Genomic DNA, 13,377 nt, shown 5'->3' on the forward strand with positions numbered 1-13,377 from the left:
GGACCTTAAATTTAAATCACGCAAACTAAATTAAATTTCCAGTGGAAAAAGCATTGATTGGCTGCTACTGATTCGCCCCAGATCGGGCAAATCGGTAGGGGCGGCAGCAGGAGGCTCCGCCCACCCACCCAGATGCTTCTGCACATGAGCATGCATGCACTCACCAGCAAACCGGTAGGGACGTATTTTGAAACCTGCCCATGGGAAAAAGTAGGACACAATTTGGAAAGCAAACAGAAGCTCGGTAGTTGTGCTCAAAATTCAATTATGCTGGCTATTCAATTCTTACAAAGGTGTCTTGTATTTTTCCTTACTTAATGCTATGCTCAAAAATCCATTTTCTACCACAAAGAAGATTGACTTAATGTGCAAATCTTACACTCTTTCTGTTCTATAAAGGTGTCTCAACCCCACTTCCAGGTCTCCACTTTACTTTTCTTGATCCATTTTGTTGCTTTATTTGCTAAGAAAGATCTCTATGCCTCGTACTTCCAAAATAAGAAAACTTTATTCCTGAGGGAAGTGCCTGCTGAGTTGAAATCCTGGCTTCTCTCCAACTTCTTTCAGCTCTATAACTTCCCCAGAACAACATGGAATTGAAATTGAAATCCTGAGTCAAGGTCACTTTGTAATACCAAGGAACCTAAGAGGCTTTAAAATACACACATACAGAAAGCCAATATAGCTGTAACAGCGTACAGCAACTGATTTTCCCTACTTTTCGTCTTAAAAGCTTTAACAAATGCGCCCAGTGCCACTTTTGCAGGTAAAAGTTTGGAAATGTCAGTAGCTTTATATGCACAGAAATGTGAACTCTAATTTGAAGAGTTAATGAAGCAGCAGGTTTCAGAGGGCAGATTAAAGTAAGTTTTGAGGAAAAATGAACTTGGTACTCTTTCATAAACTCGCCACAGTTTCTGAGGAAGGCCAAGTCTTCCTTCCTGGGGAATACTGAGTGGTACTCTATAAAGCAGCTCACTCAACCTCTGAAGATGCCAGAAACATCAGACAATAGAAATCTAGACCTTGGCCATTCTTCCTGAAAGCTCATCATTACTTAACCATCCCAAAGATATAAAAAATTATGGCCATGTAATATTCTATACACACACATGCACCAAAATTATAATTAAAATACTGACATATCTTATTAAATTCCACCACTAGACTGGGCTCCTTATCTTTGGAATTTTTCACTGATTACTTAGAAAATACTAGCATGTGCAATCAATCACCGAAGAGTGTTTGCTCTTGATCAGTATCCAACCAGTCAGCTAGGTTTGTTTTCAGGTTACTCCATTGCATTCCCCTTCCCCTTCCCCTGCTTCTCATTTTTCTCCTCCTAGGAACACCTGAAGAATTGGATTAGGGATTCAGTGCATTTAAGCACATGTGTGGGATCTATTTGGATTTCCTCCTACTTTTCTCTTTATAATAGCATAGATATCAGCTGTAAAAGGGAGTTCATTATTTGCAAATAGGAGTCTAGTACAAATCTAGGTTCACCCTATTCCATCAATACATACATAACCATACAATTGCTTATTATTTCCTGCAATACCACTTTGTGTAAAGACAATTTCCTCCAACTCTCAACATTCCAATACTTGATCTCAACTGCAAATAAGCAACTTACTTTCAGAAGTGAAGCATGTAGCAGAAGGATATATGCAGCTTCTGTGTAGTTCTCAGAATCTAAGTGAAGATCCCGAAGTTTATACAGATACCTGTTAATAGATGCAGCAAAGAGAGAGAGAGATCTTTAATATCAGCATTATTTTAAATTCATAAAATATGGATCTATCTCTACTACTATATTCTTCTAGAATGATGTGAACTACTATCAACATTTAAATATGACTTTGCAGTAAGGCATGGTTAAGAATAGGTCTTAACCATGTTCCGCATTTGGTTGATTCAGTCATTATACTTCCAATTTCTATGATTTTGAAGTTAAGTTTGAAAACTTGATTATATTGTCAAGCTAAAAATGCATTGTCCTGCCTCATAAAAGAGGATTTACATTCTGGGGTTTTCAAATCGTAGCACTTTATATGCTGTCCAATGAGAAAAAGACTTCTGCATATATAAGGGCTGAAAAGCTAAAAAGAAAGCTACACACACACACACACACACACACACACACACACACACAGAGAGAGAGAGAGAGAGAGAGAGAGAGAGAGAGAGAGAGAGAGAGAGAGAAACACATACAGAAAAACACACATATATATAGCACTGTCCATATTTTGATAGCTGCCCAGTTAAAAAATAAGATATGAAAATTATAAAAAATAAGATACAATATATATTCTCTAATATACATACACATATAGTTTAAATAGTATAGTATATGTATAATGTACATATATATATAGTTTAGATACTATGGTAAATAATACAATACAGTATTATATATTATGTAAAAGAAAATGTGAATGTGTACGTAACTGAGTCAGACAGATATCATAGATACAAAAACATGTTTATTAAGAGGCTAATATCTTAGAGTTTTAAAGAAAGACAAATTTAGAATACAGCTTTTATTCATAAGATTTTGAATTTTTTTATTATTACAAAAACATCAGCAAGATGTTCTGAAGATGTCTCACTCTAATTACAATCCACCTTAACATACCAGTACCTGCCTCTTCTAATGTACTTGTTCAAAAGATGTTGAATATAAATTGAAAATTGGAAAAATCAAACTTGTACTTCTTACATAAATCAAAGATGCTGATCTCAGTCTGTGATTTTATACAAGTCACTTACAGGCTTTTTGCTGCAAAGGCTTTTATCTCTCATTCCCTATCTCTCTATCTGAATAGCTTTATATTGACCAGAAAAACAACTCCTGTCACAGAATCTCATTCAACTGAACAAGTTAAAAAATATAGTTTCTACAAAGAGAGATTTGATTTCTAATCTGATTCCAAAACAAAGACAACAATTGTTGCAAAATTTATGATAGATTTTATTCAGTTCATCATAGTTAATATGTCCTTTATTGGCCAATTTTAAATTATGATCCTCCTTATTTAAATTACATACCTTTGTACCCAAAATTAAAGTATATGACTGAGCAACTTTGACAAAATATGTGTTGAGTCTTTGTAGAGCAATAAACAATATTTCTGAGATAATAATTTGAATTGAATAATTTATCCAGATGTTTACTATAAATCCACGTATAATCCTGAAGATTATGCGAAGAAAACAACACTGATCTTTTCAGTGACAAGTGTAATTAACAGAACAAGTACTATACCTTATATACATTTCTTCACGATTAATTTCCTTATAGAAATTCTGGGAGGAAAAATGAATAAAATTTTATTAGTCCTGCACTCAAAAATAATTAGGAGGATTCTTTTTATAATATTCTTCAAATATGCATAATTCCTTATTCAGGGAATAATTTTGCTTTGTTTCATTTTTAGAATCTCAATTCATGTTAACATAAATATATATTATTTATACATTACTGCCCACTGAAACTAGCGTGGAGAGAATTCATGTTCATCAAAGTCATAACAAATTACCTTACTTGACAGCAGTCATGAGGATTTTAAAAAATACTTTGTTTTGTATGAATGCAAACTATGGAAAAAAACTGGTTTTCATCACAGCAATTGTTAATAAAATGTTTTTGTTTGCGAAAAAAGAGGAACTTTAATCTTTTTTCTTTGCATAGTGACAATATATTGAGTAGGCTGTATTTGAAATGGATGTATTTTTGTATGGAACTTACACTCCCATCTCCACTTAAAATCATATACAGGTAGTCCTTGACTCAAAAGCACAACTGAGTCCCAAATTGCTGTTGCTCAGTGAAACATTTGTTAAATGAGTTTTGCCCCATTTTATGATCTTTCTTGCTCCAGGTGTTAAGTGAATCACTGCAGATGTTAAGTTAGTAACATGGTTATTATGTGATTCTGGCTTCCCTATTGACTTTGCTTGCCAGAAGGTTACAAAAGGGAACCAAATGACCCTGGGACATTGCAACCGTCATAAATATGAGTCAGTTGCCAAACATCTGAATTTTGATCATATGACCTTGAGGATACTGCAACAGTTGTAAGTGTGAAAAAGGGTCATAAGTCACTTTTTTACAGCTGTTGTAACTTCAAATGGTCACTAAATGAACTGTTGTGATATTACATACTCTACTTGGCAACAGAAAAGATGGTGTAGACGATAGTGGTCATCTCAGAATGATAGAATGACTTGGAGGGAGGTCAATTTCTCTTAGGAATGTGCATTAAATAAGGATTATTATGGCCCAGGGAAGTGTAGGATGGTCTAAGTATATAAACAGTGAGTTGTGAAGTATATTACTCAGTGAAATATTTAGCTCATTTATATAATCACTAGGTATCCTTCCTTCCCCTCCAACCACGATATAAGGACAATCATTTTCACCTATCTTATAAAACTGTTGCAAATTAACAAAATTAGCAAGATCAATTTCAACATTCAAAAAGTGTCAAGTACATTTCATTACTTAATTAATTCAATTTATATGCCTGTCCACTTGAAATTCTGTCTCCAACTCCAGGCAGAAAACATCCTTTTAAACAGCAATCCAGAAAAAAAGAGGTGGCACAAGAGATACATATGAACACACATAGCATGGTGTCAAATGTTACATCTCTGTATGTGCCTTCTGTGTACTTATGCATTGTTTAGTGGATGAAACAAGTTTTTAGTTTAAATTACAAAATTTGGATTGTATCATTGGAGTTTCCCTCACAAATAAATGAAAACATAGTGTGTTGCAGTTTCCATTTTCCTGCCGTATAATTATCTATAATAATGTCATATAATAGTTGTTACTACTGCCCATCTTTACAATACAGCAAGGCAGGGGTGGCCAACCTTCTAAAATACTGGCTGGCTGGGAAATTCTGGGAATTGAAGTCCACAAATCTTAAAATTGCCAAGGTTGGACACCCCTGCAGTAAGGGCTTGTAGACTTTGTAAACTGCTCCAAATTCAAAACTTTAGAACTTTATGCAAATCTTTAAGGTACCACATACCAATAAATTCACAGTACAGCTCATACGATTGTCCTTGCTTTCATCATTCATTACAGCGCGATAATCCAGTAGTTTTTCCAAAAGACCTTTTATTAGGCTTACAAACATTTCAACTGACTTGGCAATCTTAGGAAAGACTGAAGAGCACTCAGTGAGTCTGAAAATGTAAAAGAAAACAATGAGCGTTTGCATAAAATGTTACTACCAATTTGTGACTCAGTGAAGGAAAAAGCTATGCAGAATGGCAAATGTTTACTTCATTATTTTTATTTGTTTTGAACATTTATTTAAACACCGAGCAAGATACTATTTAAGGCAGTGCAGTGATCTGATCTAAGGAATAAAAAGGGGACTCAGAACATATGTTCGATATACTTATTTTGTACTTTTTGGCATCTCTTTCAATCACACATGCTGTTGCCTAGGACTGCAGTCAGGTGAGACCACGAAAAAATGATCTTAAAGAAGATCAGTATGATGTTGGAATTACCCTTCCCATTTGAAGCCATACTGCTACATGACTCTAACACAGTGATGGCTAACCTTTTCCGGACCAAGTGCCCAAAGGTTGCGTGTGTGCATGCAAATTTGCATGTGCATGCCTGAACCCTTAAAATGCAATGCGAGTGCACCCCCCGTGCATGTCCCATCCCTTCGCACATGCCCCGCTTATGTGCGCATGGCCCCCTGCATGCACCCCATCTGCCACACATGCGCGGCAGAGACTCGAAGACCAGCTGGCTGGTGGGAGGCACGCTCGCATGTGCAGCAGAGCTGAACTGGGGCAACAGCTCACGTGCCATCAGAGAGGGCATTGCGTGCCACCTCTGGCATGCATGCCATAGGTTTGCCACCACGGCCCTAACACTTTTCATCCACGTTACAGAATGCTCTCTCTTCAAAAAATACATTACTTGTGGGATGTTTGGAGGGAAAAAACAGGAGTGCTGCCCCCAATTATTCACTCTGGCTGTTAGCAATCAGATATAAAAAAATATAGATGAGAATCTATAATGTGTTGAATTTCATTAGATTCTGCCATCTCATGTAACAATTCAATTGAACAGCACTGAGAAGTGTCGAGGTGAAATACTGCAATGCTTTCACTGGCATTTTCTAGGCCCCTCTATAATTTTGAAAGTGCAGATGATCATCGTTTTATATGTTCCAAAGCAATATTTTTCCGCAGATGCATTTAACGTCTTGTCTAAAATTTTTGCCTCTCAAAAGAATTCTACCGCTGTGGAAGCTTGCGTTTGATTCAATATTAATTCCTCCTTTTATTTGAACATTGTAGGTTGTAATACTCAGCGTAGTTTTGAAACAGCAGTTCCATTGTTTAGGAAAAAAATTAAACATCAGTACATTTCAATATGATAGCAAATAGTTGCTGTGTGACTTTAATACTCTTGGATTTAATCTATTTGGATTATATTTAATGTTACATAAACAGCCAACCATTTGTATAAAATAGCTGCCTCTGACACCATACCTTTCCCTTTAAAAACATCCTAAATCTGTTTCAGAAAATACTTCAATTCTCCCAAGGAGATCTATGGTGGAAGATACATGATAAAACTGTTCCAGTGCCTGTTTTTAATTCTCTTGATTGATTGATATACTTGGATAAAACATGTTCTGTTTGTCAAGTGGTGTGTGGTATGAACATCAAATTGAAATTATTTTGTAATACATATTAGTATTATGAATTAAAAAGTGACATACAGAGATAATTTAATCTGCATTCAAGTTTTAGGAGTTGAAATTGCTGGTATGGAAATACCCACTCAACTAATCATGGTTAGAAAACAAAAGACAGTTGAAAAGACAATTTCATAAAAATGTGTTTTTTTTTTTCCTGCTAAAATGTACCTCTGAGATCAAAATGTTGCCCTCCAAAATATTAGTTCTTGGAAAGAAGAGCAGATTTTACTAATATAATTCCAAATGCTGGACAGATGGAATTGCTGAACCTGGTGAAGCTTTTACTGTTTTGTTTTCATCTCAATTCTGTGTACCCTAAAACAAAAGCTATTCACAGTTGTTTGTTCAATAGGATCTTATCCATTGATCAGTCTCTAAATCTGGATGATTTAGCTGAATTATGAGAGATTCAGAAAAAAACAAGATTTGGAGCTGTGTTATGACTATATATTTGAATGGCTTTCAAAGAGAAACAATTTTCATGGAGAATGAGTAACCATGACTACAATTAATATGATGGCTATATCGTTTCCAGAATTGGAAATGACATATCTCTGACCACCAGTTGTTAGGAAGTACAAGCATTAATGTCAACATGTTTTGTGGATGGGCTTCCCATTGGGAAACAGGAGGAGATATTGCTTTGGTTTCTTCAAGGAAAGCTTGTCTCACATTCTCATTTTTGTTAAATGCAAAAGTTGGATTAGTCTCCATGGTAGTAACTGACAGCCTTCTGGATCAGTCAGTAGCAAGGACAGGATTTATTACAATAAACCAGAGAGTGAGATGCAATCCACCCATAGAGACAGGATTTAATTTCTATGATGAGCTTTCCTTCTGGAAAGTTGATATCTGGAAATTCATGAGATTTGCATATGTTTGTAATTTTACAGGTGCATGCTTTTTCATTATTTGCTCCCTTTTTGTATCTCTTCATGTGCAAAGCACAAGTAAATGCTATCTTTGCTACTGTTTGATTATGAATAAATGACACAATGCTAGAGGAGAAATATTATACATCATTATTTTTAAAGGAAGTTTAGGTCATCTTATAGATATAAGGTGTATATAAGATGTGATTAATAAATCCTGATAGGCTATAGAAATATTAGAGTAATTGAAGATTGAAAATGACTGTAGATCCATCCATCTGTCCGTCTCTCTCTCTCTCTCTTAGTAGTTCACACTTTTAAAACAAACATCTAATTTAAAATATAAAACATTTGAAGGACATATTCCATTGTTGTACTTACATTGCCTCAAACAAATGCAGATATTGCTCATCTCCCCGGCCTCCTTCTACCTCATGATCCAATTTTAAAATTATTTCATTTTCAAACTGTTCAGAAGAGAAAAGCAAAATCATTAAGCAGAGCACAAATTCTTTTTAGAACTCATTCCTATAAAATTGATAGCTTTTATGATACTCATATGTGCATTTCCCATGTGTAGCACATAAAAGTCAAGTAAGCGTGTTTTTTTTTTTAAAAAAAAAAGATGAATATTTCTCAAATTAGCAGTAGGGTTGTAATGACATTAAAAGGAATATATGATTTCATAACAATATACTAAAATTTATGTCTGCATAAACAATTGGATCTTCTTAGAATAAGTTCATAATATTTCAGGTACAATAAGATATTAAAATACATTGCATGTATGCATTTGAATTGGGAACAGAATAAAAATATTCTAAGATGATTAAAAAAAACAGATTTTGGCTATCTGCCTAGACTGATATTTCTTTTATCTGCTTTTAAATGTGCAGGAAGTTCATTTCAAAGTGAAATGTATATAAATAACCTGGATGATAGGATTGATAATGCAAAGTTGGCTCACCATGAGAATGACTGAATTTGCAGTCAGAATCTAATCTTGATAGATTGGAAAACTGGAGGGTTTGTAGCTTAGAAACACTTGATCCAAAGATTTTGGAGTGGAAACTGACAACAAGCTGAACACAAATCAGTTATGTGAGACATCTGCTACAAGAACTGATAGTTTTTGGCAGCTTCAGAAAAAACACAAGTTTAGGGTAAAGGTATGTCAAGTGACAATAGCTATCTACTTAGCATACCCTAGATGAATTGTGCATGATCCTGGACACCACATTTCCAGGTTAAAGAATGGCAAGAAAGATGATACAGGAAATTGAGAATTTGCCCTATGTGGCCCTGTCCAAGGAGTTTCAGAATACAGATTTCAGATACTCAGTAATGCTTAAGGGAGACAGGAAAGCTGTCATAAAGGGAAGATACAGGGAAGATGGCAAATAATTATTTCACTATGACTGCAGAAATTAAAACCAGACATAATGGATATAAGTTCTGCTTATCAAGGTTTTATTTAAATATGAAGTAAACTTTCCGGTAAGATCATGAAAACAATTTACTTAGGGTGGTTATGTGTTTCCCATCTTTGAAGGTTTTAAAGATGAGGCTTCTTGTGAATCATTATCTGTCACTCTACAGAGGGTCGGATTAGATGGTGCTTGTGATCACTTCCCATTCTACAGTTCTACGATTTATTATTTTATAGAGTAGAAACCTTCTTACCTTCTTTTTAATATTACAGAAAACAAATATACTATAAATTATATGCATGCACATTTACAGCACCAAAAAATGATATCATATCAGGGGCAAGCCCCATTGGTGGTACATACTGGATTCTGGAATATAAAAAATAAGATATCATTGCTAAATATTTTGCTATTGATGTTTATCAGCATAATTTTAGGGGTTTGGAGAGCTGGAAAAGAAAAAGAGAAGTGAGATATTCCAGCTATTGTCCAGCAATTCTATGGACACCAATACACAGGCTGGTTTTATCATAAATATTCCCTGTAAATGGTTGTTTCAAAGTCTCAAGATAGCTTTTCATTATAGGTTCACATTAGAAGGCTAACTTTGAATCTAAATAATTATTAGCTCTCTTCTCAAATTTAAGCTGATGACTGATCAGATCCTTGAGAAAGTCTAAATACCATGAATTTATGACAGTCAGCTGGTTGTAGGTTTTAAGACATCATGTGACATTCCTGGACATTCCTGAATAAAGTTAAAATAACTTACTTTACACTAACTTTGACATATTACTAGTATTTATCAAACAAGACACTCTAACAATACTGTGTAAAGGAGAATTCAAGCAAGTAAGAAGAAAAAAAATCAGTTCAGTATAGCATGATAAATTCTAATCCATTCAGCATACAGTTTGGTAACAAATGTTAGGTGAACATGAAGCTTAAGCAACATTTCAGTGAAAATGCTAGCATTCTTTGCAAATTAACCTCCTCCTTCTGCCATTATGATGTTAGTTTCTGAATTTAAAATCGATGTTATATGAATGAAAAAATGCATGCCTTCCCTATGAAGAGGAGAACAGATATCTCAAAAACTACTCTAAAATGAAGAGCTGGGAGAAAAAATGGATACAGTAGATCAAAAAGAAGAGCCTTGGTAGTACAGTGGTCTAAGGCACCCTGTTATTAAGCTGGTTATTAAGACCAGCTGCCTGCAATTACTGCAGGTTCGAATCTTGCCAAGGCTCAAGGGTGACTCAGCCTTCCATCCTTTCTAAGGTAGGTAAATTGAGGACCCAGTTGTGGGGGCAATAAGCTGACTTTGTATAAATATACAAAAGGATGAAGGCTATTGCTGAGCACATTGTAAGCCGCCCTGAGTCTCCGGAGAAGGGCGGCATATAAATCAAATTAAAAAAAAAAAGATACCTAGATAAAAAGGGTTTTGCTTTAAGCGTTTGAACCACTAAATGGTAATGCTCATACTATTTATAACTCTTTTTAAGCAAACCTCATTTGGATGATGAGTCATTAGCTTTAATCGTTGATTTTTAAAGTCTAGTGGCTTTATGTATTTAGAGGTCATTGATCCAGCAACTAGTGACATTTGTTATAGTGTTCCACTGTATAAGCCAATTTGATGAAAAAAATTAAATGATTGGGGTGGGTGGGTTTTTTGGGGGGGGGAGATTTGCCCTTTCTGTCAATGCCATTTGATGCGCCAATGAATTTAAGTAAGGTACATGTGAAACTATTTTGCTTGCAGCAATTTTTGCCCAAATCACATTTCAGTGAAGCTTGAAAGTTCAAAGAGTTCAAGACACCACCTAACTCTGTGTGTCTCATAATATTCAGGTGATAAACGTAGGCTCTACTTGGAAAGCATCTGGCAGCTACATATGTGAATAGCAAAGGTCTGTCATCCACATGAGAGCTTCCATAAGTTCAAAACTTTAAAAATAGTGTAAGGAACCCAGTACATTTGGTACACTGACTTAAAGATACATCAAACAGAAATATATCTGATGATGTCTGTCCACCAACAGAACATACACAAGTTCGATGAAACAAAGCTTTATTCTTCTCTAAATTTGCTTTGGAAAATTGGGGAAACTGGAGAAATATCTAGCAGAAGACAAAGAAAGAAAAAATTATATATGCAAGCAGAAACATGCTTATATCACATTGGTTGAACTGAATATAGGACAGGAAAGTGAATACTCAAGTGGAATGAATTAGAATTAAAAATATGTAAAAACAGCAACATAAAAATTTAGAAGAACAAGCCACCCAGGGAAGAATGCAAGATTTACACAGCCATTATATTTTTAAGTGGTAAACTAATGTTGCTGTTTATAAGGAAATGTTTGTGAAACAGAACTGGAAGCAAAAGCTCAAGAACAAAGCAATAAGTCAGCAACTTTAAAAGATAAATGTTATCTAATGCACTAATAAAATATACTGTAAGCTCCAATTCATAAGAAATTTCAAAATAATTCTGTTTGTCTTTAGATTAGGATTAGTTGATGCATCTAGTATATCGCAGATTCAAGTGGTAACGAATTTTAGTCCTGCAGTAAGGGGAAAGTAAAACTTACTATTAGAAAATTAAAAGAATGTGTTGCCTGAATAGGGGGAAAAAGATCTCTATAACAATAAAAAGCTATGCATTCAAATATGTATCTGAAACTCTTATTAACAACAGAAAGGGAAAGAAATTTGTGGTTTAATAATTATACAATTCTATAACTGAAATGTGAACTAAGCAGAACAATTTTCTACATGGGAACATCTATTTTTTTTTCTTCTTATTGCTCAAACTATCAGCAATGCATTGCCTTGGAGTAACCTAAAACTTTCTGATCCTTGGCAAAAAACAGAATGCTCATTCTCCCAGGCCTTTTAGAATTTAGTAATTTTTTAATATGAACATTGCAATAAAGCTTTTACTCTAATTTAGCAGCTTTTTCTGCTTTTTTATTTTTATTTTTTATTTTTACTTTTAAATAACTGTACTTTGATTTTAACATGCTGTTAAAATTGCCCTTGAAAACTGCTGTTTTGAAGAACATCCCACAAATAAATAAAAATGCAAACTCACTGAACCAGTCTTCTTCCTATTTTTTTTTTCCTGGCACAGAATACAAATAATTTGCATTTAGTGTTAAATCAGGTGTCAAGACCTGACACAGTACTAACATCTACAAAGTAAAAACGGAGTGGCCAGAGATGTTTATCTGATTGTAATAATAATTAATAAAGATCAAAGTCACCAACGGCATATCATTACTGGATATTCTCCATTTTACAATGTATGGAATGGAGAACTTTCTCCCAAGTACTTCCTTTTCCATGTCCAATTACTTTCCAACACCTTTCCTGGGTGTCATTTTTTCTTTCTTTTTTGCTCTTGTTTTGTGTGTGTGTGTGTGTGTGTGTGTGTGTGTGTGTGCGTGTGTATGTTTTCTGAGGTTTTCGTGGGTGTTTGTATGTAGGTCTTTGGTTATTCAGGTTTTCTCCCGCATAAAATTTTACATATATATATATATGTATATTGTTCTTTTTATTCGTAGGTTTATATGTATAATACTTTTCTAGTCAGGGTTTTCTCCTACGTAGCTCAAGATGTTTGTATAGCCATAGTTGGGTTATATCTCAAATCACCACTTTCAGGCTTTATCAGACTTTTGCGTTGGCTGCTGTGAGACTCCCTTAAGTCTCACAGCAGACAACACAAAATGTCTGATAAAGCCTGAAAGTGGTGATTTGAGATATCACCCAACTATGGCTATACAAACATCTTGAGCTACGTAGGAGAAAACCATGACTAGAAAAGTATTATATGTATGTATGTATGTATGTATGTATGTATGTATGTATGTATGTATATATATGTAGGTCTTTGGTTATTCGGGTTTTCTCCCGTGTAAAATTGGAGGTGTCTTGGCAACGTTTCGACAAAGTCTCATTCGTCATCTTCAGGCTGGTGTTCTCGGCTTCGTGCTCCTAGAAGCACGAAGCCGAGAACACCAGCCTGAAGATGACGAATGAGACTTTGTCGAAACGTTGCCAAGACACCTCCAATTTTACGCGGGAGAAAACCCGAATAACCAAAGACCTACATATATATACATACATACATACATACATACATATATATATATATATAAGTTAAAATCTCAGGTGTTTTCCCACGTCATTATAAGTTTGTTAGTTAAAATGTTTAAAATCCTGGCTAAGATCACAGCTCAGAATCCTCTAAATTCCCAAACAAAAACCTTTTTAAGGTCTTTCAAAAATTCTGGCTGAAATCCTAACCAACACTTT

General features: G+C 34.7%; 1 protein-coding gene across 1 annotated transcript in view; it reads right to left on the reverse strand.

Moving 5' to 3' along the window:
* Positions 1-13,377, reverse strand: part of DOCK2 (dedicator of cytokinesis 2) — a 314,912-nt gene that overhangs the window by 47,573 nt on the left and 253,962 nt on the right. Inside the window, exons 34-37 of the mRNA XM_070934070.1 lie at positions 8,000-8,085; positions 5,043-5,199; positions 3,269-3,309; positions 1,637-1,727 (exon numbers count right to left, since the gene is read on the reverse strand). Coding sequence (XP_070790171.1) covers positions 1,637-1,727; positions 3,269-3,309; positions 5,043-5,199; positions 8,000-8,085 — 375 coding nt within the window. The remainder of the gene's footprint in view (positions 1-1,636; positions 1,728-3,268; positions 3,310-5,042; positions 5,200-7,999; positions 8,086-13,377) is intronic.

The sequence above is a fragment of the Pituophis catenifer genome, unplaced genomic scaffold (assembly GCF_029215685.1).
Source record: "Pituophis catenifer annectens isolate HBS135680 unplaced genomic scaffold, rPitCat1.0.hap2 SCAF_2, whole genome shotgun sequence".
NCBI lineage: Eukaryota > Metazoa > Chordata > Lepidosauria > Squamata > Colubridae > Pituophis > Pituophis catenifer.